We start from the raw sequence: 27,791 nt of genomic DNA on the forward strand, positions 1-27,791 counted from the left end.
GGATTAATTTAGGGGAAAATTACAATCAAATGCCACATACAATCTGATTGAAATTAACTTTTATTGAGACTTCAATATAATTATCCATTAATTTAAGGTTTCACTTCACATAATTAATTAAAAAAATGATAATAAAATATTTTTAAATTATATAAATAATAATCTAATCTCTCAAAATATTATAATTTCACTAAAGTACTTAAAGATATCTATGTTAATAAATTTTAAAATAAAATGATCATTTTACACTTATTACTAATCATAAGTCATAATCACAATTTTTGTTTAAAAAATAATAAATTTTATTTTGTAAATTGTGAGAGTTAAATAAAAAATTATAACTTATCAAATATAACGTTTGTTATTAAAAAAAAGCCCCAATCACAAGTTTTACTTAAGGAATAGCAAATTTGTTTTTTATGAATCACAAAAGTTAAACAAAAAATCACAATTTATCAAGTATAATTTATATTATTGAAAAAAAAATTAAAATAACAAACCTCAATTACAACTTTTGTTTAAGAAATAACAACTTTATTTAAAGAATCACAAGAATTAAATAAGAAATTACAACTTGTCAATAAGGGTAAAATAATTTTTTTAATTTAAAATTTATTAACATAAAGGTCTCTAAAAACTTCAGTAGAATTATGACATTTCGAAAGATCAGCTTGTCATTTAAATAATTTGAAGAGATTTTATTGTCATTTTCTCTAATTAATTACTTACAGATTTAGTGATGATTGAGTTTAGAAAAATAACAACATATTCTCCTAAACTCAATTGTTTATGAATTTGAGAATAATTAATTATATTGAGAAAGAAATGCATGTAACTTGGGACACAGTAACATAAAAGAGCCTTAATCACTTTTTTTTTTAGGGTAAAGCCTGTGAAATTGTCAAATAGCTATATAATCACACAAAGTCCTTCAATATAAATAACTTTTTATATCTAATTACCAAATTCCCTGTCACAAAAGGAAAACAAACCCATCTCTTGCTCCTTGTTCTCCATTAATCACACAAAATCATACGATAGAGGGGACCAACCATTAGTGTTTGGTTAAGATAAAAGTGTAGAGCGGACTGACCATGAGCTTCAAAACTTTCCATGAATTTAAGGCGAGAAAAATTTTGCACTAACAATTGTTCCTGAAGGATTTTACTCCACCACCAACCACCATCAAGTCGCCACCACAACCGCCATCGTGCACCCCAATCTTCTCGACAATCCTATCTTTCATGAGGATCCTATGGGACCAACGTCAGATCATAATCAAACACCATTGGCAAGTTTTGATGGGGCAATAGTTTTGAATATGATAGTAACAACACTAATGAACAAGCCCACAAAGAAGGTCTCAATTGCCATGTATATTGGAATGGTGACGTTGGGTATGCTCTCAATTCTTGCCTTCTTGTTCAAAGACTGTGTGAAGCACCCCTAATGAGACCTAGGAGCTCGTGGGTGGGAATTCACAGGGATTTTTAATTTTTAGTATGAGTTTTTAATGAGAGGATTATGTTAATTTGAGGTTTATTAAGGTTAATATAAAACTAGAAATATAGATGTGCTGGTTATTTGGGACTTGGACTGGTTGGATTTTGAATCTAGAGATTTTGGGTTAAACCCTAAGCTTTTATTATTAAGTTTGAGGATAAATTTGAATTTTTGGGATAAATTTGGATTTATGGTTTGATTAATTCAAATTTTTTAGGAATTTTTGTACTGAGCAATTAGGTGATGTTTTGACTAAATTACTATTTGGGTTAGAATTTTTGGATTCCAAGGAAGGTATGTTTAAAATTTGATGAAGTTTGGAATTGATTTGGTTTTCCATTTTCAACTTGAGATTTGGTACTTGGGAAAATATTTAAAATGCTAAAAATTATAATAGTTGATTGTGATGGAGTTTTGAGGATGATGTTTAAACTTGTAGGCTACATATATTTGTGGTTGGGTGCTGAATTTGTTATGGGCATTTGGTTTGGTCTTTGGTTGCGTATTCTATTCTAATGTAAAGGATAGAAGTAACTTTGGGTTTAATTATTTTCATTCTTAATCACCAACCATTATAAATATATAAAAATTAATGTTGATAATTAAATATGACAAGTGGATATATGAATATTATCATAATCATAGAAGGTTATATATGTTATGGAATTGAAATTGATATACATTTATTATACGATCCTGGTTGGACTGTATTGTTGATATTAATTATGTTTTATCCTTTATTACTACGTGGTAAGATGCATATCTCTAAACTACTAAACCTATAGCCATGTGGTAAAAGGAGCATGTAACTCTACTAAGGGCTATCATACCAATATTAAAATGGCCCTTTATAAGGCACTCTAAGGGAGGAAGTGTAGGTCCTTGTTATGCTGGATGGACTTAGGAGGGAGAAGTCTTTTGGGTCTAAATTTAGTAAATCAAACGACTCAACAAATTGATTTGATTTGATAGAGATGGCTTATAGCTCAAAAACTAGAGTTTAAAGTGGGAGATCATGTTTTTCTTAAGGTAACCCCAATAATAAGTGTTGGAAGGACAATTTGGTCTAAAAAACTCACCTCCAAATTCATGGGGCCTTTTGAGGTATTATAGAGAGTAGGTTCAGTTACTTATCGAATTGCCTTACTGCCAAATCTTTCAAGGATTCATGATGTATTTTATGTATCTCAATTGAAAAGGAACCAACCAGACCCTTACCACATGCTTGAATATGCAAAGGTTTAGTTGCAACCTGATCTATCTTTTATGGTGGAAACAGTGAGAATTGAAAATGTGAAAGAGAAAAAACTCAAAAATAAAACTGTTAGGTTGTTGAAGGTTATTTGGAAAGGTTTAATTTTAGAGGATGCTACATGAGAAATAAAAGATTCAATGTGAAGGGACTACCCACAATTATTTTCTTGCCATAAGTTTAATTTTAGAGGACCTTAAGGGTCAATGTAACAACCCAAATATTTTTAACTCAAGAAATTTGTGAATCAAAGAGTAATTCTTCTTTATTTACTCTAAATAGGGGAATTTCTAAATTTATAAAGATCTTGCTTTCATCCACAGGTGGATGAGTTGTGTTCAAAGTCCTTTGCACACGAACACTAGCCTTTGGAAAACCCACCTAAAAGGAGAGATGAATTGGGCTAATTAAAATTTAAAGCAAGTAATGTAAAAATAAAGATAAGTAAGGAACGATATTATAAAATAAACCTGAATGAAGGGAAGAAAAGCTTTACATAGACATTTTATCCTAGTTCAACTTTGTCCACTTAATGTTTAATAAATTAATAAATTAATGATGTTTTTAGACTACTAATGAGGTTATTAGCTCATTAAATAGCTAAAAGTAGGCTAGATTGGAGTTCAAGCGGACCGAGCACAGAGTGAGGCCTAAAATTTGTTCAAGCCTCATTGTGCCATCCACCATGGCGGACGTACCATGTGTAGCGACGGATGTGTGATAACATGACATAATCAGATCGTATGCATGAGCTAAATAGAGGGAGAAATAGAAGAGAAACATAAAGGGTGAGGGAGGAGGAGGTTTTCTCTGCCAGGACTTTATCTTTTGAGCATTAGGGAGGCATTCAAATGCAGCAACACCTTGCGTTAAGTGTTCTTTCCTCTCCCCTTCCTCTACATTTGAATTTCTGAGGTTGTTGGCTAGGTTTAGATGTTGTTGTCGTTCTCCGTTGGGTTTTGCCTTAGTTGGAGTCTTGAGGAGTTAAATCAAGTTTATAAATTTTGGTTTAAGGATTTTATAATGAATTAGAATTTTGAGCTAGGATTTGGACGAACCCTTTAGTGGGAATTTTAGTTTTAGGGATAATGTGGCTAGTGTTTTGGTGTTATTAGGCCTATGGATGCTAGATGAGAATGATGAATTGTGTTGTAGGTGTTGATGTTGGCAAAGATGGGATTTCGGTAGTGTGGTACACAAATTTAGCCTAAAATGTGGCTAATTAGAGTTGTAAATTAATTATTATTGTTTAATCTTATAGATTAGATATTGATCAAGCATTTTTGAGTTAGCAAAATTTATAAGGGTAATTAAATTGCTATGATAACCCTTTTTGTGACAAAAGGATTAAGGTAACTAAATAATCTAGTTATTTTACTGTGTATTTGATTGATTATGAGTTTTGTGAAAGTATGTGTACAATCTATTGTGAAAATAGTGATTTACTTGAGTTTTCGTTTTTTATAAACTTATTTGAAGTGGTGTTAAACTATTGTATTATTTCTATTTTTGAAACCTAATTATATTTGTTTGTAAATCATTGTAAAATTAGATATAAATTTGGAATGCTAGTATGTGTTTTATGATCATTTCCTACGATTATGATATGTATCATTGGTATTCTATAAGCATGATTATTGTGAAAGGATAGGAGTTCACCCTAGAGTTGTTACGGAATATTGTATGAAATCAATCTGGTATATTAGCACCATGGGTGCCTGTTGCACAGTCTTTCTTGTTTAAAAGTCTTAATACTATCTTGAAAATAGATTGGGCATACGACACTATAAATAGTCGAGAAAGGGGGAATATTTTGTCCAAAATAGGGGAATGCATCTTTGGTTAAGGCTACATCTCATGATTGGTGAGCTTGGGCTAGTCCAGTCACATGGACTAGGCTCTATTGTGTTGTTAGCTCATAGATTTAGTTAGAGAAAATAAAAAGGGTATAAGGTGAAGAGTATTGATCATGCATTATATGAGATGGAATATTGTAGTCATGTGCTTTTATGTATCTGATAATTGTTTCATATTGTCACTTCACACACTCATATGCTATTCTTGTATTCTTGTGAATAGATTAGATTACTTAGTTACTGAAACACTGTTTCACCCCTATGGTTATATTTTTATATGTAAAGTCTCCAATAGGGGCAAACAGAAGGAAGATACTATCAAGAACTGAGGAGATTGGAATTGTATAGCTCTCTCTCCTTTAGGGTATTTTGTGTAATGAATGATTTATGAATTATGCCAACTTAGGACATGTATATTGTTTAGTGCACTTGCCTGATGAATTATATTATTTTGATCGAAATACTAGTGCAAGTATCGTTATTGTGATGATTGTATTTATATGGATGGTTATGGTATTTGTAACATCCTAAAAATTTTAAGACTCGAATTTATTTTAAAAAAATAAAATAAAATAAAATATTAATAATTAAATTAAAATTTAGAATAATTTGATAGAGGTCTATAGTTTGAATTTTTCTTAGCAAAAGTTTGGTTTTATTTGATTTTTAACTATGGAAAAAATTACCAAAGTTGACCCGGCCTTTTGTGCTATAATAAAAAATGTTGGGCCATTTCTTGTAATTTTTCTCAAGGCATTAGATCAGCAATTTAAAGAGCAAAAGAACACAGAAACTGAAAAGAAAGAAGGAAACGAACGCGTGAGAGAGAGAGAGGAAGAAGAAAGGAGAAAGAGAGGGAGTTAGGCTCGGATCTAGGAGGCTTTGCGGTCGTTGCGAGCTCGGCTACGCGATAGGTAAACTCCCTACTTCAATCCTCTTCCCTTCCTCTTGATTTTCTTCAATTTTTGGAAGAGAAAATTTCTAGATTTTGATCCTAAAGGCTTTATTCTTATGAGCTTTTGTTTCTTTGGATCCTAGGGAGGATGTTTTGAGTTTCTATATAATGATCTAATATTTTGAGTGGATAATTGGATGAAAAGAGGTGTTTTTGACACAAATTAAACCCTGAGAGATTGGGTTTTGCTCCTCAATAGTTTAAGCCTATTGATTTAGTTATAATTTTGTTATTTGAGCCTAATAAGATTTAAATTAAGGTTTGGTTTTCATTATAAGGGCTAATGGTGAAAGTTGGTGACACTAAGTGAAGGCTTTTAATTGATTAAAAATTATATAAATTGAAAATTAGCCTAGTGATGGCTAATAAATGGTTTTGGTGGTTAAGTGATACTATATGAATGGTTGGTTTAATATATGAACCATTAGGATGGATTATGACTTATTGACCCAAGTTGTGTGGTATGAATTATAGTCTTCATTAATGCTATTTGACATGATAAGTGATGTGGATCACTTATATATTGTAGGAATTGTTGGTGGAATTTGTTCGGAAGTTAAGGAACAAGCTGAGCCCTATTTTGTACAAGAGGAACCCTTTTGGTACCAAAGGGTTGAGGTAACAGGGGAATTTATATTTCTTATTACTTTGTTTTAGCTATTTTTGAATAAATATTATTAGCTATCATACATTACATGTTTTAAAAGATTAAATGTGCTTTATAAGGGGTTATAGGGTACTACTTTGATTATAGTGCAAATATATTTTCTAATTGTTTAACAACAATGTTTTTATGGAAACGAGATTTGTTGCATGTATTGTAATCATAAAGAATAGAAGTTGCACTTAAGGAAGTGTAACTAAGTAAGGTACATTAGATAGACTAAGGAACCGTTTAAGGGAGGTTTATAAATGTTATACTACCTTAGAGTGTTGAAGTGGTCAATACTCAGGAAAGATAGACACGAATAAAAAGCATGATCTCTGTGGGAGTTCACCAATGAGAAGGTGTCGACTTTTGATATTCTATGGCACACTACCAGTACTTAGTGTTGCCTTACGTATTGTGGGCTCAGTGCACTAAAGTGGTTAGTGTGTTGAGTGTTCGACACCTCTCAGTGGGAAAGGGAATTCGACCTATGAAGTGTGAGGTTGAGTGCCTAGGCTAAGGTAGCCCTCATATGGAGAGTAAGTCGGGTTGGCTCTGAGAGGGAGTTAGCTTTAACTGCTCAGGATTCACATCGAATAGGCATAGGCGGTTTGATGGATTAGATCATGCCTTAGATTATGCTTTGTGCCTGTAGAGGTACAAGTAGGTATAAGGTTTACCTGCGAGTTAGAGAGTACCAGGGGGCATTATGTTGGTCATGAAAGGCCATACCGGTCTAGGTGATGCATTCATGCATTTTAAATGGCTAAATTATATACTATGTTGAATTTATTATTCGTTTATTTGATTATGGCTTGCTTTGTAATAATCAATGTAGATTTCTTTGTTACTGAGACTGTGGTTGTTTCACCCCTTTCTTTTCAATATTTTAGGTCCAAGCGAAAGAACCAGTGGAGGACGGGGAAAGGAGCAGAGCTAGGGGTTCTTTATGAACTGTAAGAACTGCAACCCCTTTCTTTTGTGCAAATCTATTGTAATGTATTTAGGATTAGGGTGCCAGTAGGATATGATTATGTGTATGTGCATGAGTATGTGTGGATTGTATGGCTTGTGTATGAATTTTTATCTGCTTGTAGACTTGTGGCTAATTAAATTGGCTATGGTGTGTGGTTTTGATGGATTTATTTAGTAGACCAAGTTTTCACTACAAGTAAATATTTATTTTGGTATATATGTGATTCTACAAGCAAATACAAAATGGTTGCATTGCAAATGGTGTGTTATGGGCAAACATATACCTTGGATAGAGAGAGTAGGTGTGTGGGCCCCACAGAAATCTCTGAGCCAAGTGAAAATGTTTAGCGTGTGTATTCATATATGTATATGATATTTGGAATAGTTTTTGGCCACTCTTGTGTGATTTGTGCATTTTGGAAGTTTAGAGTCCATTTTGAGAAATGGCACCCGGGTGGTCAAATTTTGGTATAAAGGGTTTTTCTATCATTTAAATGTTCTATCAGGTGTTTTTAATCCTATTTGACGTGTCCAAAGTGTTCCCACAAGTTTGTGACCATTAGTATTTGGACAATTTTGAAAATGGTTTTTATCAAAAAACTGCACTTTTACATTCGGGTGTCCAAATTTTAATCCGACCGTTAGATTTCTTTAAAATTTAGGTCACAAGTAAAACCTTTTATAAGTTTCGTGTGAGCTTGGAATCACATTGATCAAATATTGGACAGAGAAACGGAACACTCTGAAATTTGGTCTGGAGGAGTTGTCATGACAGCAAAAGTGCTATCATGACAGCAATAATTGATAATGTTACAACATGCACGAAATTTAATCCATCCGTTAGATCTTTCCAAAATTTGGTATGCTAATATTACTATTTAAAAGTGACATGTGAGCTTTAGAATCACTCCAATCGGAGGTCAGATGATGAAATGATGTACTCTGGAAGTTAGTCCGAAGGTGAACAAAAATAGCCCATCTTTTAACATGTCTAATTTTTAATCCAACCGTTAGATCTTTTTAAAATTTGGTACACTTATAATACCCTTTGAATGTGATGTGTGAGCTTTAAAATCACTTCGATTGGAGATCAAATGATGGAACGGCAGCTCCTGGAAGTTGGCCCAAGAGGGCTGTCAATTGCTGTCATGACAGCATCTTTTTATTCTACTTTCATCTAGCTTGTTTTTGTGCGCTATAGATAGAACCTATAAATTTTTTTAAGGTTTTAAATGATTTATTTCTTAAGTTGGTTAGAGGATCAACTCCTTAACCACACTTATTTTTTTGAATTATGTGATTTTTGGATAACACTCAGGGCAAGTGTTACAGTATTATTATGTGCAATTATGCCTATACTCTTTAATTATTATGAAATTGGGGTTTAATGGCCAAATTGTCTTCGTAATGTATGTGTTGATGTATGATTGATCAATTAGGTATATTGTGGTCCATTTAAGTTAGTTTAAATGGTCCTAAGGCTATTGGCACTTGGCTAGTGGTTTTTGGAGACCTTAGAGTGAGTTTTTTTTTAAAAAAAAGGGTCATTTTATGCTTAAGTGTCTAACTTTTTAATGGTAAAGAATTTTGTGGTGAGATTAGTTATAACATCTGGGAAAATTTAATCTTGATTTATTAACTTAATGAGGGTAATTAGTGAGTTAATGAGGTGTGTCACTAGAGGAGTTTAACTTGGTGAAATTGTTGTGATTTTAGCCCTAAAAGTGGGTTCGAATTGATGGCGGGCCACCCGGGTAAGGAAAGAAGAAGAAAAAGTAAAGAATTATCTTCTGTGCCACATGCCGTAGTGTGTAATCAGTCTGTTATGGTGCACAAAGATGAATTTGAATGCAACGGGCTCTTCTGTGCCATACGCCGTAGTAAAGGGCAACATGTGCCACGGCGCATAGGCAAAAATCTAATAAATTAGATACATTTTGCGTGCGAAAATAGAAGAGGAGGAGAGGAAAACGAAGAGCTGGACTTAGGCTTTGCTAGGGCACGGTATTGGCTTCCATTTTTGACGTTTTGAAGCTCCTAAACACCTAAGGTAAGTTTATGATGCCTTATTCTTCCTTTCTCTCCCTCATTTATGATGATTTATTGTAAGATTTGAGTTAGAAGATGGATTTTTGGTCTATAAGAGTATGGATTCGATTCCATTGGTTAAAATGAGTATAATGGGAGTTATTTAAGATATTGGAACACCATATTGATGATTTTAGAAGTGGTTAGTCTATGAGAGCATTTAATATCCAAAAATTAACATAAATATGGTAGTTGGGAGAGGTTTATGTACATTGATGATGGTTTGAGGTATTATTAGTGATAATATGCATTAATAGAACCTAAAGAGCTTATTGGATATGAATGGGTAGAGATTTATGGGATTGGTAGAATAGAAGAAAGGTGGAATCAATGTTGATATTTCCATTAGAGTGAGATTGTAATGATATTCTTGCTTATGATTGTAGTGTGAATCATTTAGTACCATTCAATCTTGTTAAAGCTTTGAGAAGTTGGTATAGTGAGGGGTAAACCATTGACCTCTCAAAAGTTTGAGGTAACTAGGGAAAACTTAACTTTTATGATTGAATGTTAATTTTGTTTGTGAAATGTGATTAATGATTTAAATGTATGATGCATATTGGCAATGTTTGACATGTGAAATGATTTTGAGAAAGCAAATGTTGATTATGCCACTTACTTGTGATTTAAAATTTACTTGTTGCATGTTGTTACAAAAGTGGAGATTTATGTTATGTAATATGTTGAATGTGTGGAGTGATCTAATATGAGTATGTGAGATTGTTTGCCATAAAATTATTATTTGAAATGCATATTAAGCGAGAAATATGTATAGCATGATTATTGGTAGGAGTTTGCCTAAGGAGAGGAGTAGATTAGTTGAAATCCATGCGGTATTAACAATGATCGTTGGAATCGAGAACTAGTCTTAGCATCAACTGTTGGAATTGAGAACTAACTTTGGCACCGACCGTTGGAATTGAGAACTAACCCTTGTCCCATGATTGATTCAAGACTATCCCACTTGTTTTACGAGGGACTTGGACCTAACAGTCTCTATCAATTCATGAGGAGGCTAGATTAGGGGCATGACAGCCCATGATTGTTAGTATTGGGGGAAACTGGATTATATAAGTGAGTGAGTTCACCCTAGCCTAGTAGCTCCTCACAAGTGAAAGGCTGGGTTAATTCATAAAGGACATAGCCATATGATAACCATCGATTTCGTGTCAGAGTAATAGACGGATATAAGGTTGGCATATGATCAAGCATATAAGTCTGGTCACATAGTTGTTAGTTTTGTGGTTCGATATGTGTTGAGGGTGCATGGTTGTTATTTTTGCAACCCCATGTTATGTTTTGTGAAATAATATAATAAAGTGTGTTGTGGTAAGCTCAGTCATATGGTTGTTAGTTTTGTGAACCGTGGTTGAGTGTTTATTTGTGATATTTGCTTATTTGCATCTATTAACAATTGATATGCAACTGTATAGATTCAGTGAAACTTGGTTATTGATCACCGTTCAATTCTCAATATTTTCAGGACTTAGCTCATCGAATTCAAATAAGAGAAAACACACAGAGGCCTAAGATTGTGAAGTAATCTTCTTTATACCCCTTTTTGTTACTTTCATGTTATTTGTTGATGTAATTTCCAACTAGGATCATTTGACATGATTTATGCACTACTTGCATGATTTTGTATATAACTAGTGTATTGTGTGCCTTGGGTTAGTGAGTTTTGGTTGTAAACCCATAAATAGGGCCAAAATACTTGTACAAGTAGAATATACATATTTTGAAAGATTTGGGATGAAATTGATGATTTTGCGCAATATTTCTTCCCTCTTTATATTTTGTGAAAATCGGGGTTAAGTGGTGATTTTATGATATAAATGTTTTTGATTGTGTGTAGTGCTTTGCATGGGTCAATTAGAATCTAGTGAGTATGGCCGGATGGTTGGTGTGAGCTATTGGCACGAGTAGTTGAGTTGGGACGGCCCTTTGTGAAATTTTGTGAAAAAGTGATCAAAATGGGTTTTGATGTCCAACTTTTTATGGAAAATGAGTTTAAGTAAGAAACCAGTGTCATTGGCTAGAGCTATGAGAAAGCTCTGTGCAAATACCAAAATCACCTCAAACGGATGTTGGATGGAGATTTAGGATGCGTCGGAAGTTTGCTCCTTGTGTTGTTAAATGACAACACTAATATTGTCAAATTCATGCGATGCGCTGCGGTGCATGGCACAAAGAAGACAAGCCGCAGTACGCATGTCATTTTCTACACAAAATTTGTTTTTGAGTTTTAAAACTTATTATTTTGGGTCCCAATTGATTTCCATGCTTCTGCTTTACTTTCAAAACTCCAATTGGAGATTATTAAACAATGTTTGATATTCGACATGTTGAATTTGGGATTCTTTTCAAAAGGATTCGAGAAATGCTCTTTTTATAAAATTTTACAATTTGGTAATCCTTTAAGGATTAAATCCTAGATTGCCATGACTTGGAGTTAAATATGGTTTAGTAAGGGAGACTTTAGCTTTTAGTCTTTTGGTTCTTACATTGGTGCTAATGGATAGGTGGCTCAAAAGCTACTTGTGGACACTTGAATCCCTTAAATCAATCGTCGAATGGCGAAACAATACATTTTGAAAGTTAGTTCCAATGTTCTATCATGACAGCAAATTACTATCATGACAGTAGGGGTGTGTTGCGGCATATTACATAATAAGGGGACTTCCCTCTCTATGCTATCTGCTGAAACAGATAGTGCATTTTGGATGATGTCCAATTCACCCTCTTTCCCTTATTGTATGTATTGATTCATGTTCCCATGCTTTCATTATTTCTTTTTACATGTTTTGAATTACTATTTAAGCTCAAACATATTTTCAAAAAGGATTTCTTAGGATCCAACTTTAGAACTTAATTTTAATCCCTTGTTTGTTATGGTAACCTAATATATAATCTTGGTTATCATAATGGTTTTGTGTGCTATGTTCTGGTAATGTTTTAGTAAACATTACACTTAGCAATTGTATGATTGATTGCATCACATACATCATTGCATATTAATTTTGGTTATAAATGTAAATGACCCCAAGAAAGGGTGAATTGAGCTAATTAAAATTTGAAATGAAATTTGCATAAATAATAAGAGAAGTATAGGAATGATATCACCAAACACAAGAGATGAAAGAGAAGAGTTTGCACAGATGATTTATCTTAGTTTGGCTCTTACCACTTGAGTCTATATCTAGTCCCTAAAAACCTCTTGAGATTTTCAACTATATCACTAAGATTGAATTGGACTCTTAATTGCCTTAGTACATTAACAGACTTCTCAGTAAGTCTGAATCTACCCCCTTACAAAGGTAAAAGCAAAACCCCTTAAGTTCTCTAAGTTTAAGTTCCTCTATTTAGATAATAAAAAAATGGGGACAAATAGAGTATGTTCAAGAATAAACTATTATTGTTATAAACTCTCTCTACGAGTGGATATGTAATCTATGAAACTCACATTGTTTCACTGGAAGTTGATAAAAATTGAATGCGAATTAATGATAGAACTTTGTTCTTGTTAGTTTTACTGTTCTCTATCTTTATTCCTGATAAATGAGTCTATTTATAGTTGAGAATTATAAATGATCCGTTCGACGATAATTCTTCTTGTTGGAAGTCAATTGCACATGACTTCTTCTTTTCTCTGAGTTTTTCTAGATATCTAAGCTTCTTTAAGTTGTTCAGGTGAATAAAGCAATGAAACAATATTTTGTGGCAGATGTTCTTTCTTTAGACAAGATAATGACTATAACATTAAATGCTCTAATAGAAGTAGGTGAAGGTTTATACCAATGTGGCATTTTAGCATAAATGTTACAAGACAAGAATGAATCATAAAGAGTTTGATCCAAGTAACAACTGTGTTTAGAAAGATTTTAAGAAGATTATTGAATGAAAACAATTGTTTGTAGATGAAAAGAATATAAAAGAAAAGTGTTTCCAAGAGTTTAAGATTGAGAATATAAAATAAATCATGAAACTTCGATTAGTACTAGTACTATTGAAATCAGTACCAATGCTATGATGAAAATAGCACAGGTGTTGCTGTTAATACCAGAGTAAAGCTCTTTGTAAATGACAATGATCTTTTTCATTTTATAGAAATAAAGAGATTTTCTTAAGGAAGGTTGATAGTGCAGGTGCTAACAAAATAACACAAGTATTAATGAACTTCATGAAAGACAAAGCAAAAGAACAGAAATGGTGCTATCAAATAGCATAGGTGTTAGTACAACTTAGAAGAAATCTTTCAAGATGTTAAATCCTCACTTTCAGCACTTTTCCTACACAATTAGAAGTGATATGGTTTAAGCAAAACGAAAAATTGAAGCCTATGAATTAAAATTTGCAAATGAGTGTCGAGTTACTATTCATTTGGAAAGCTAGAATTTTTGCTGAATTTTGAAAAATTATAACTAAATTTGGAAAAATTGTATGAGAATACTTTAAAATTATCTTGAAAGCTCTTAAAGTCCTTTACATGATTAAAAATACATTTTTAAACTTTGTACAGTCCTAATGGTATAGTTAATTCATTTTCCAATACTGCTCTATTTTTAGACTTGATTGTGTTCTATAATTTGAAAAATTCATAATTCAAGCTTTACTTATCCAAATGACCTAGTTTAGGACTTGTTCGAAATCTTTACATGTCTAGTTTTTCATTAAAACTCTCATGAGCATTAACTTTACTTACCATATGATTAATAATGAAATAGTAACCTTTCTTTGAAAAGAGCCTAATCTGGACAATACCAATCATGCATATTAAAAATAGAATTTCAAGGCTAGATTAATTACAACTATAAATTAGTCATCATACATCACCACATATCACTTATACGTGCCAAGGATAAATCATGAATTAACATAGCTCATGGAATTACTTATACAATTTTCACCTTTTAGCCAAATGAAGCCTTAGGAAATCATCTCTTCATTCACTTACCTTTGCTTTTATGATCAAACTCTTAATTTGGATGCTTATAACCTAGCATGGTTAGTCAGTGAGAGTGAGATTTGATAGAATTTTAATACTAAACAATACCTTTCAAACAAACATACAAGGTAAAACCTTTATACACAACATATGCTTGCATTTCATAACTTTAAAACTAAATATATAATATGTTTATGCTCCATGATTCTTACATCATACATAGACTAGAGAACATTTAAAAAAAGAACTTCAAATACTCAATTATGATTCATATAATTAAGCACATAAATTTTATATATCATCATACAAGCATAAATATTGTAACATCCTAATTTCTTAATCTTATAATTAGCTGTTAATCAGGGATAAATTGATAAGTAGTAAAGGATCATAGAGTTGGATAATTAGTTAATAAATTGTGTTTTTGGGATGTTAAATGAGTAGGTACGGGTGACAAGATTGCGTTTTAGGTCGAAGTATGTACATGTAGCGAGAATTCTTCTCACTGTACCACGTGCCGCAACATATGCTGCTTGCATCGTGGTGCATAGACTAGAAAATGACCCCTTAAGTCGTGAAATTTCATGAATTTCAAAAGGGAGAAAATTAAAACACACAAAAGGGGGAAGAGAAGAGTGAAGAGTATGCTAGGGCAAGCTATTTTCGAGCTATAGAAGGTACTTCTAATCAGTAACTTATTGGGTAAACTATGTATAACCCATACCTTCCATTCTGTCCAAATTTCTCTGAATATGAGTTATAAAGAAATTGAATCGGTGAAATTTAATAGGTTTGGTGTTTGCCCAATAATAAAAAATGTTCTCGAAAGTTAAATTAGAGCTTTGCAACTAGTTTAGAATTGAACAATAGAGCTTTAAGGCTTAATTTGGCCTTAATTCATTGAGATTTTTAGGTGAAAATTGTGTTTGGGTAAAATGAGACTAATTGAGGTGATGTAAAGTAGTAATTGAGTAGTAATAAACCAAGAATGAATAAATAAAAAAAGGATAGATAGCAAAATATAGCCATAAGTAGTAATTATTTACTTTTGGTCAAATTTGACTAATTGATTAAATTGTGCCAATTGTGTTTAGATTGAAAAATTGCGTGTGTAAGTTGAGAAAAGAAGCTTGTGATGAGCTATAGTGATAGTTAAAATCCACAAGTAACCTTTCTAGTAACAGAAGGGTTAAGGTAACCAAATAACTTTTTTTGTTTGATTATTTGTTGTAACTGTGTGTTAGTATGCTATTTAGTGCATGAAATGGTTTTAAACAAAACATGATTTATGAAATTTTATGAATGTTGCATGAAATGGCTTTTGACCGAATAAAATTATTGAAATATATGATTTCATATGGTATGTATATTTATATATATATGTTATGTATGAGAAAGCATATAAAGTAGTAAATGGGAACTTATAATTGGTTTGAAAAGCATGATCATGGGGCTAGGAGTTCACTCGTATGGAGTGTGATGATAAGATCACATGGCATATTCTTCTTATTACTCGACGAGGTGTGATATTAGAGAATTATACCTCCTTAGTGCCTTTTAAGGTATAGTGTTGGAGATGATCTCCTCAGTGCCTATTGAGGTGCGATGTTAGAAATTTAAACTCCTTAATGTTTGTATGATACAATGTTAGAGTCAATGACACCCCATTGTGTGTATTAAGGGAAACCATAGTCTAAAAGTGAGATAAAACACCTTTGGCGGGTGATTTTACTATTAAAAGTGAGCTCAAGGCTAATGAGATTGTATATTAGTCTAAAGCAAGCCTGTGATTTCAAATCATCCATATCATGCTATGAGTGAAAAAGTGGTGAAAAGTGATGATTATAGTGGTAAAAGTGATGAAATAACTGGTAAAAAAATGGGATGATTTGTATGGATGATTTGAAATGAAATTTATGATATGTGTTATGTTTGATGATATATTATGCTATGTTTCCATATAGTTACACGGGATAGTAAGCAGTAGTGAGTTATTTTATTACTGAGATTTTTATCTCACCCCCATGGTTACATTTTTATAGGACAAAGCTATGATCAGGGTAAGGAAAAAGAGTTAGGACCGACTTAGAGTTATTGAAACCGAGTTAGCTTAGAGTTTTGTGTAATGAACTAACTTGTGTGTATATATATATATATATATGTATATATATATATATATGTAAATGAGTTGTTATAGGAATTACATGCATGCTTTAAGTAGTGAAGTAGAGAAATGTATTGATTTTGTGAAATCTTAGCCTAATTGTATATATATGTGATGAAATGAGAATCAAGAGCTAAGATTTGGTTGTATATGTATTATGGATGTCATGAGTTTTACTAAATCTTAGCCCATGTATGAAATTATGAGGAAATGATTAATTTAGGACGAAGATTGAGTTGTGACTATAATATGAATATGGATAGATGTGATGTTGGTGGTGAAATGGGTTAAGTAGGCTGAGTTATGTTAAATTGTGATTTATAGAAAATGGGCTGTTGAATAGTCGAATTTTGATATACATGTATATATGTGATGAAATGTAGTAAATCAGATGTGTTAGGTCTGTTTAGATTTAGTTTAAGGCCTTTTGTGGTCTAATAAGACAAATGGATCGATTTGAGTGCTTAGGTACGTGAAAATATTTGAAAAAGTGACTTTTTACATCCTGAGTGTTCAAATTTTGATCGGACTATTAAATTATGTCCTAACCTATCTCATTAGCTAGTTTATGAGATAAGCTTTATGTGGACACTTGAATCACTTCGATCAGACGTCGTATGTGAAAACGGCACACACAAGAAGTTCATCATTTTTGCTATTAAATGAGAGCCAAAAATTTAGATTGGCACATCATGGTGCATGGCATCTCACATCGTGGCGCATGACACAGAAGGTTAGGCTTGTAGCTATGTGCCACATGCCGTGGCATATGTACTGCACGCTGTAATATTTTGAATTTCTAACCCTGTGTTAATGACTACTTAAGGATGAGTTAGTGATTTAATAGTAGGGATTAGAATTCTGAGTAGTGAAGTGATATATTGACTCATTGGGATGTTATATGAACAGATATGAGTAGAAGAGCGGGGTCCCGAAGCAGAGCGTGTGAGCATAGTGAGGATTTTCCTTACAGTGCCACACACCGCAGCGGGTGATAGATGCGCTGCGGCGCATAGAGCAAAAATCAGATTAATCGGACGTGTCCAGCTCATGGCAAACAAAAGGGAGAACCAGAGAAAAGAGATCAGGCGTGGAGAAGAACCAAGGGTGTGTTAGGGCAACCAAAATCAGGAGCAAGGACGGTGTTTCCGATTCGTTACTTATCAGGTAAATGACGTACTGTCTTAACCTCTGAATCTATCCTATTTTCTCTTAGTTTTAACCAATGAGAAAATGAATTCAAGAGTTTTAAGGAGTTGATTTCTTACCCAATAGTAATAAAAAAGTTCTTTAGAGTTAAACTAGTATTTTGTAACTTGTTTAAGTCGACACGATAAAGTTTTGAAGCTTTAGACAAGAATTGCCTTAATCTAGAGAGAGTAGTGAGAGAAAATTGCTAAAAATTGTTAAACCTTAAAATGAGTAGTGATCAGTGGTAATATGCATAATCAGGTGTGAAATGTGGATTTGATAGCAATTAAGTGTTTAGTTGTGATAATCGGCACTTTTAGTTAATAGAGGAATTGACTCTGAATGCCAATTCTGTGTAGATTCTAGTGTGTGACACACGAATTACAAGAGAGGAGCTTGAATAGGGTTGAAGTTACACGGGTAACTCTTTTTAACGAACAGAAGGGTTGAGATAACCATATAGTTTATTATGTTTATTAACTATTATAACTGTGTAGAAGTGAATGTTAAATGTTAAATTGTGAATTTATGAGTTTTAGCATGAACTATGCATTGTGAAATGAATTTGAAAAGTTATTGATTTTAATGGATATATCTATATATATATAATATGAAAGTATATATATATGTATGTATGTAGTGGAAAGGTGTATAAGTAGTGAAAGTTATGAAAGAGCATGATCATAGGGGTGGGAGTTCACCCAGGATATGTGGGGTTGTGTGTGTGTGGAAACATATGAGTGAAAAATCCATATTGTCAGGCTGGCACCATGGGACATCCGATGCAGCATTTTACATGCTGTTATCATGGGTAATCCGGTACAGCATATTATGTGACTATTACCATAGGACATCCAGACAGTCTGGGAACTCCCTAGTGCCCATTAGGGTGCAGTTAGGAGTCAACGACACCCTTATCACAAGTATGTGAAGAGGAAAACCATAATCTGTAAGTGGGTTAGATTACCTTTGGCTGGGTGTTTCTACCATCGAAAGTGAGCTTGGGTCAACAAGTGACTGATTTAGGAGAGCCTATGATTTCGTGTTGGGGAGCTTTGGAGAATTGGTGGATAGTTGATCATGTTGTGGTGTAAAAGTGTTTGAAATGTGATTTATATGCAAAAAAGATAATTTAGTATTGATATGTTATATATATGTGCTATATGATGTTTTCAGTTACTTTAACATGGTTATTTGTGGTAATAGACATTTAATGAGCTATATATCATTACTAATATTTTTACCTCACTCGTAGTTATTTACATTTTTCAGGTTCTAGAACTAGTAGGTTAAAGGGAAAGGATATAGGCTGAGTTGACATCTCTTGCCTAAATTTTTGTAAGAAATGGTGTAATGAATTTAGTTGATATTAGTTTTGTAGCTGTATATGTTGCCATAGGATTTGTACATATGCATCAAGTATGATTATGGTATATTTTTTGTGATCTTAAACTCCTTAGCCCTTGTATATGTGTGAATGATGAAATGACTGAAAAGGCTAGTGGATGGATGTAGTGATATGTGTATTTGAGATGGGTGGAGATCATTTGCAGTGTTTTAGCCATATATGAGATTAAAGAAAAGAAATATGAATTTAGCCCAAAAGGAGAAATAGGCAATTTACCGGCCAAATTTGTGTATGTGTGTTATATTATGTGTAGGTATGGTCAATTAGGTGTATTTTGTCCATTTAGATATGGTCAAGGCCTAAAAAATGGCTAATGACAAGTGGTTTCGAATTGAGACACTTAAGTAACAAAAATTTGACAGAAAATGGTCAAAGTGCACTTTAGTGTCTAATTTTTGATACAAATATCGAATTAGGATGAAACTAGTGTCATTAGTTAGATTTCGAAACAAGCTTCGTGTGGGCACTTGAATCATCCCAATCGGACTTCGTATGTGAAAATGGCGCACATCTGAATTTTGTATCAGAAACTGCCATTTTATAACAAATTCAGGTGTATGTGACGCGGCGCATGTACTCGCATACCGTGGCACATGGCACAGAACGTGCGACTGTGGCCTTTATGTTTATATGCCGTAGTGTATGTGACACGAGCCAGAGTGCATTGTGCAAATTTTCACTTTGTTTTTAAAGTAATGCACATGTTTTCTTAACCTTTGATGCACCAAGTTTAAATGTTTCCATTGTATATGTAATTGTGTATGGGGTGGAATAACCCAAGTGATTATAAAATGTTTTTTGAAAATCTTTTATTGGGATCCCAATGTTTTCAACTCAAATATTCAAAGTAATTAGCAATTTTGTAGTGGAGTGTATGGTAATGTCAGTGAGGGCATTACACATGCTACAACGCTTACCCTATTTTAACTTGACTTCTTTATTTATAATGCATGCAATTGGTGTTATAAATGCATGTGAATTGCTTCCGCTGTGTATTACTCAAATGTGTTGTGATTTCAATAGGTTTGTAGAACGAGTCTTAAGCCCAAACTTTTCAAATAACATATTTGATTTTTGTGGTAATTTATGTGTGTAGTAATTTAGTTAATCTTTTCCTGTATTTGGTGAATATAGGGAAGGGTTACATTTTGGTATCAGTTTCTCAAGTTTTGGGACTGATTGTTGAGATTGTCTGATGTATTTATTTAGAGATATGGCAACTTACAATTGTTCATCACACTACTCTTTCCCTAATGTCCTATATGTTTTTTATTTTCGTCCTTAGGAGGGGCGAAAATAGTATAGTATAAAGAGAAGCACTCGTGCTAGAAGTGTTGTGTTTAGACGAGTGGTTGAGGAGGAATGGGAGTCAGAAATTCAACCTGTTTAACCACAGAGAGATAGAAGGGATGAGCTACTAAAGGAGCTCAAAGATATGGTGGTCGATATAAGGCAGATAGTTAGGGATCATGATACGATCCTGAGAGGTGGAGAACAAGAAGAAAGAGTTGAGGCTCAAGATATTCCAGTGCATGAGGAAGCACAGAGTAGACGTGGACCATCTCATGATTTGGGTAGCAGGTAAGAAGTTCCTGGCACTGATCTATCAATTGATCGTACTTGGAAAACTTTCATTCAGTTCAACCTGCCGACGTTTGATAGCAACATGAGAAAGGGGGAAGCAAAATTATGGATCGAGTGATTGGAAACCATCTTTAAGGTGGTGATCTACATCACTAAGTAAAAAGTCATTCTAGCCATGGTGCAACTGGTTAATGCTGCTAAGAGGTGGTGGGAATCTATAAGGCCTTCGGGTGATATTCGGTTAAGTTGGGATGAATTCAAGAAAGTTTTCTTCAATCAGTACTTCCCAATCTCGTTCAGAACCGAAAAAGAAGAATTCCACACTTTCAAGCAGGGAGATCTCGATGAGGAGGAGTTCATTAGAAGGTTTAATGACCTGTTAACTTACTCTACATACCTCCAGCACAGTAGTGATATGAAGTGTAAAGCTAAATGGTTATTGGAAAAGATGAGACCCAATGCAATTTAAATTGTAAAGTAACTTTTTTAAGCAATTCCTAACCAAAAAAGTAGGTATAATTCCTCTAAATATTTGTTCCTTTCATATACTAATTTTCTTTAATTTTTCCTAAATTTTGAGTAATTTTTTATAATTACACTTTAATACCCGAACTTTCATAAATTATATTTTATACCTGGTTGAGCTTAACATTTCTAGGTTAATGTTAATCTTATGCATTTTTAACTCTGGGTACTTTCTTATAATCTTATTATATTTAATTACATATAATTACCCTTGAACATTAATAATTACCATTTGGTCATAGATCAGCTATTACTTTTACTCACTTTTCTTATCTTTCCTTTTTAGCCTAGTTAGAAATTAAACTATTTCACTGAGCTCTTTTTGGGTCTAATGTGATCCTTAAGATCTAACTGTGATCCTTCTCTAAGAGACCTATGATGTGTTGGATAGGGAGGCGTAACAAAAGATTAAAATTTAAAATCCATATCCCGACATACACCGAATAAACTCGTTTAAGTTAAGGTAGATAGAATAGTTATTTATTAAGTTTTAAATTCCACGCATGTTCCGCACAAGAATTTAGATCTTAGGAGCCAACAATATAGATCTTCTCCCTTTATAGGTATCCACAAGAATAGCTCTCTAACTCGAACAGCATGCTAGTGCTCCCAACGTTCGTTTGTCTTTGAACGTCATTTTTCATTTTCTCTAGGATGTTTTGTGGCTCTTAAAATGTCTGACTGTTAGGACTCTTTCTGACTCTCACTAGGGAAGCACGCTCCCTTATCTATCATTTATATAGATTAGAGTTTTAGTCTTCCTTTAATGAGCCAATGAAAATTTAATTAAATTTATCACATAAATTTAATTCATGATACCATATCTAATTTAAATTTATCTTATAAATTTAAATTATATAACTGATATGATATTCTCTCATATCATATTAGTTATTAAATCTAATCTATCACATAAAATTAATTTTAAAACTAAATTTAGTGTACTTTTATTCTATCAAATTAAAATAAATATATTTTAATGTGTTGATAATATGAATAATAAGAGTTTGTTAATTGTGATATACTAAATACTTTACGTATAAAAGATATGCATATCTTTATTTAATTTTTAACAAACATCTTAAATATATATGACTAAGTATATAATTTTTTTATAATAAAATTTATTTTATAAAAAACATTTTATTAATTTATATTATAAAAGTATTATTATTATTTATTTGTTATTGTTGAATTTCTTCATCCTTATAGGATATCCATTGGTACTACATTAGATTTAAACATTGCCTCAAATTAAAGTTGCTAAAATAGGTCAGCTGTGAACTTGTGATCAAGCCATAGGCCATTATATTTTAACTTTCTCATTTTTTTAAAATCAAGCATTAATTGCTAGGGCTCAAAGTTGGATCCAAGAGTTCGCATGTATTTTTTTTTAATTTAAATTTTTCAATGCATGTATAAATTTTAAAGGACCAAAAGTAAATGTCTAAAATAATATTAACACTAAGATTCAAAGTCTAAATAGAATAATATAAATACAAAGCTAAAATATAAACCATATCCAAATTGTCATCATCCTAAATATAAATATTTTTTTGTTGACAATATTATAACCCACAAATAATTACATTAAAGTCCAGTGAAAATGAAAGAAAACAATATTTTCAACCTAATAATCGGGCATAGTAACAAAAATATTACGATGGAGGTGAACAATTATTTGTTCTATTTAGAAACTCAATTACATCCTTAAGATATAAATATCATAATTGGATGGATAGAGTAAAAAAAAATAAGAAAAAATAATAATAAAATCTTCTAAATTATATAAATGACAATTTAGTCCAGTTATAATTTCACTGAAATTCTTAGGGACTTCTATATTAATAAATTTTAAATTAAAAAAAATTATTTTACCATTATTGATAAGTTATATTTTTTATTCAATTCTTGCTATTCTTTAAATAAATGTTGTTATTCCTTAAACAAAAGTTGGGATTGAGATTTGCTATTTTGAAAACTTATTTTTCAATAATAAAAATTATACTTGATAAGTTGAAATTTCTTGTTTAATTTGTGCAATTCACATAATAAAAATTGTTATTTTTTAAGCAATAATTATAAGCAGGGTTTGTTTTTTAATAACAAAAATAACATTTGACAAGTTATAATTTCTTGTTCAATTATTGTTATTCACAGAATAAAATTTTTTATTCTTTAAGCAAAAGTTGTTATTGGGGCTTGTTATTTTCAATACGGATAAAATAGTCTTTTTACTTTAAAATTTATTAAAAAATAAATTCTAAAAATTTCTAGTAGAATTATGACATTTTGACGGATTAGATTGTCATTTATTTCATATATATAGTTATAGACTCACACTATTATTATCATTGGAAGAATAATTTTAAAAAAGGATCAATAGAATTTTATTTTTTGAAAAATAATAATAAAATCTCTCAAATTATATAAATAATAATATGATCTTTTAAAATGTCATAAGTCCACAAAAGTTCCTAGGAAATTCTATGTCAATAAATTTTAGAGTAGAATAACCATTTTGCCTTTATTGAAAATAACAAACTCTAATTATAACTTTTTCTTAAAGAATAATAACTTTTATTTTATAAATCATAAGAATTAAATAAGAAATCACAACTTAGTAAATGTAATTTCTATTATTAAAAAATAAGCCTTGATCACAATTTTTATTTAAGGAATAACAACTTTTGTTATATGAATTACAAAAGTTAAACAAAAAATCACAACTTGTCAAAAGTAATTTCTGTTATTGAAAAATAAGTTATCAAAATAACAAACTCTCATCATAGCTTTTGTTTAAGGAATAAAAATTTTTATTTAAAAAATTACAAGAATTGAACAAGAAATCACAAATTTCAATGAGAGTAAAATAGTCTTTTCAATTTAAATTTATTGACATCTAAGTTCATGGAGACTTTAGTAAAATTATATTATTTTGAGGGTCTAATTGTCGTTTATATATAGGTAAAGGAGCAAATATACCCACAAAGTGATCAGTCAGGGACACTCAATATCCTAAAGTAAGGAAAATGATAAAAATACCCATAATGCTATATGAGGAGGTGCAAAAGTGACAAACCGTTAACTTTACCTAATACCATTAATTTTAATCGTTAAATATTGACCGTGCATGCTATGTGTCCACCTTTGCTGACGTGGACTAATGAAAGGACAAAAATACCCACGAAGTTGTTAGCCAGAAGCAAAAATACCATAACGTTACTAGAGTTAATGTAAAAGTAACAAATTTATCAAATCCCTTAAATATTGACTGTTTAGCTGATATCTAAGCATAAGTTGACTATTTTTTGCTGATATAGACCAAAAATATCCCCAAGTGAATTTTTACAAATATTAATCAATCATTATATGAGTACCCATAATTAGTAACCAATCTGTCAAAATTTATATCACATGGTTTTTTCCCATCGTCACATATCTCGCTCCCTTCCTTTCTCCCTTTCCACTCATTTTTTTTCTTTGCAAAACTTGATATTCAACATAGTGAGATTTGTTGTACACATTTGAAGATTGAGATTGAGCACACCTCCTACGTCGCGTTACCTTAAGAACATTGTTACAATTGTAAGCAATTTCATTCATGATAGGTTTAAAATTTTCAAATGGTTTTCGCCACTGCTGCAAAGAAACAAACGACTTAATTTGATAATCGATGAAAACAATATTTTCTCACATAATATTCATATAATAATTGATTAACCTCCAGAGAATTTCATCTGAGAATATTTTTTATTTGTGTCAGCAAAAAAATGGTCAACTTCTGCTTATGTATCAGCTAAACAGTTAATATTTAAGGGATTTGATGGATTGATCATTTTTACATCTAATAACATTATGGATATTTTTGCTCCTAGTCAATGACTTCATGAATATTTTTATCCCTTTAGTAGTCCACTAACAGCAAAGGCTGACACATGGCATATACAGGCAACATTTATTAGTCAAAGTTAATGGCATTAGGTCAAAGTTAATAGTTCGATCACTTTTGCATCTACTCATGTAATGTTATGGGTATTTTTACTCTTTTCCTCACTTTAGAATATTGAGCACCTCTGATTGACTAATTTGTAGATATTTTTGCCCCTTTATCCTTTATATAATAAGGGGGATTGTACTATTATTTTCTCAATTTTTTTAAAAAGACAAGCAGTTATTATAGTTAAAATTATTATTATTATTATTATTTTATCAAAAATATTAGGGAAAATGATAATAAAATTCTTCCAAATTATGTAAATGATAATTTGATTTTTCAAAATATCATAATATCAATGAAGCCCCTAGGGACATCTATGTTGATAACTTTTTTAACGAAAAGATTGTTTTATCCTTATTGACAAATTATAATTTTTTGTTCAATTGCTATGATTCTTTGAAGAAAAATTGTGATTTTTTAAACAAAAGTTGTAAATGGGGTTTGTTATTTTGAGAATTTATTTTTAATAATAGAAATTACACTTGATAAATTGTGATTTTTTGTTCAACTCTTGTAATTTATAGAACAAAAATTATTATTCTTTAAACAAAATTTATGATTGTGGCTTATTTTTTAATAATATAATGATAAAGAACAAGTTATGATTTTTTATTTAATTCTTATGATTTACAAAATAAAAGTTGTGATTCGTTAAACAAAAATTGTGGTTGAGGTTTGTTATTTTTAGTAAGGATAAAATGATCTTTTCTCTAAAAAAATTATTAAGAAAAAAGATATTTAAAAACTTTATTGATATTATAATATTTTGAGGAATCACATTATTATTTATATAATTTAAAAAAATTTTATTATTATTTTTTTAAAAATATTATTATTATTATTATTATTATTATTATTGTTATTGTTATTATTATTATAGAAAATTGAGGGATCGAGAGTTCCCGTTCTAGACAAAACTCGATGATAATTCAATTACCACTTAGCCAGGGGTTGATGCTGTTTCCTGCCGCCGGCTCGAGGGTCTGTGGATACTCAGCCTAGGCCATGCTCTTCGCTTTCTGAGTCCCCGTTCGCGATGCTTACCACGACTGCGTTTTCCTCCGTCTTCGCCTTCCGTTTAGCCACCGTAAGAGCATCCGAATCCAGGTCAACTTATTCTTTTCCTCTCAAGCTCAGAGCATCTCTCCATGACTACCCGCTCGCAAGCAAAATTGTGGTTAAAAGTAATGCCATGTTTCTTTATTTGATGCTTACCTTTGTCTGATTTATTTATGCCCATCTCTGGTTTAGCTTTCATGGAACTATGTTGAGTGTTGACTGAGTACTTGCCAGTTTGTACGATTGAGAACTGAGAATTTTTATGTTATTCATTCGTTCATGGATGATAGCAAATTTATTGGTATACCATGTTTTTCCTTTTTTGGCAGAATATATAGGCTTCTGAATCTTTGGAGCTCGTAGTCGAGTGTTAAGGGTATATCTCAGCGATAGGGGGGTTGTTTGGGAACTAAACATGGAAATAGCCAAATTGATGCAAAAAAGTAAAAAGATAAAAGTAGATGTGAGCCGACCCAATTGTAGGGGAATTTTGTTAGGGGCGTGTACTTTCAATTATGTTGGAATTGCAGCAAACAATCAAACAGAATTTTATAGCTGACGGTGTCTCTCAGATACTGCGTCTTGAACAGGTGACATTGCCGCTGAGAATTCTCCTCGCCAGCAAGCGACCAGGGACGCAAGCTGGTGAAGGTGTTTCTGAAGCCGTTCTCAATTGATTGGAATTATTAGCATAGATAGATATATGGAGGTGTCTTCATACGCATGTATCTTTTAAACCAAAGAAAGAATACTCAGCTTTCACAGGAAAATACATGAATCTCTGTTGTGTTTGATCATATGTTCGTGTTGGTTACTTTTTTTTATTTTTTGGATGATTCCAATATGTGAATGCATTTTTTGTTATATAAAACTGTCAATTTTGAGCTCTACTGTGATGTATTGAAGAATTTGTCATTTGTAAGGGAGTTGAGTTCTTTGCTTACTGAAGAGGTGTCCGTTATCTCACATGTTTCAAGGAGTGAGTGAGGAGGGGATTGCTAGAAGAGAAAATTGCATGCAGCAATACCACATGCTTCCTTAATCACAATTACTAATTTAACATGATTTTCTGCTTGGATGAAGAAACGTAAATACTCCTGATATCAATGTGCAATGATACATAGCCTGCTTATAAGGTTGCTGATACTTTTCTGATTTTCCTTCGCAGCCATTTTCTTTATACTCCCTTGGGTCCTAAATATAAGACCTAGTTGAGGGATTCGTTTTGGTCCTAAATATAGGATCTCAATCTTCTTTGTATCTCTTATTTAATACTCCATCTAGTTCTAAATGTGGGAGTTAGATAATTAATTTATAGAGATTAAGAAAATTATTGAAGTTATTTGTGAAAAATATTTGTGAAAAATGTGTTGGTTTCCCTAAAATACCCCTTTTAGTCATTTACATTGGACATTACTACTAAAGATTGAAATCTGTTATATGTTACTGCTTTTATAGAGGGCTTTATTGTCTTTATGCATTATGTTGCTGTGTTTTCTAATTATTGGTGAATCTTAGGATGGTATTGACAGTATAGGACCTTCATTTCTTATGGCACGTGTCTAGGGTAGAATATATATCGTGTCTTGTCCCTCTAGCCGATTTTATGAAATGAATTAGTCTTTTCTCCTCTATCT

The 27,791-nt window shown here is 31.9% G+C and overlaps 1 protein-coding gene across 4 annotated transcripts in view; it reads left to right on the top strand.

Annotated features, from left to right (window-relative positions):
• Window positions 1-26,025: 26,025 nt before the first annotated feature.
• Window positions 26,026-27,791, top strand: part of LOC129288164 (organelle RRM domain-containing protein 6, chloroplastic) — a 35,585-nt gene continuing 33,819 nt past the window's right edge. For all 4 annotated transcript variants that reach the window (XR_008587940.1, XR_008587939.1, XM_054924588.1 and 1 more), the window contains exon 1: window positions 26,026-26,279. Coding sequence is in view for 2 of the 4 variants with exons in the window: in XM_054924588.1 (XP_054780563.1) it covers window positions 26,132-26,279 (148 nt within the window). In the remaining 2 variants the exon portion in view is untranslated. The remainder of the gene's footprint in view (window positions 26,280-27,791) is intronic.

This window comes from Prosopis cineraria, unplaced genomic scaffold (genome assembly GCF_029017545.1).
Source record: "Prosopis cineraria cultivar Desert tree isolate PC_DT_omini unplaced genomic scaffold, ASM2901754v1 PC12, whole genome shotgun sequence".
NCBI lineage: Eukaryota > Viridiplantae > Streptophyta > Magnoliopsida > Fabales > Fabaceae > Prosopis > Prosopis cineraria.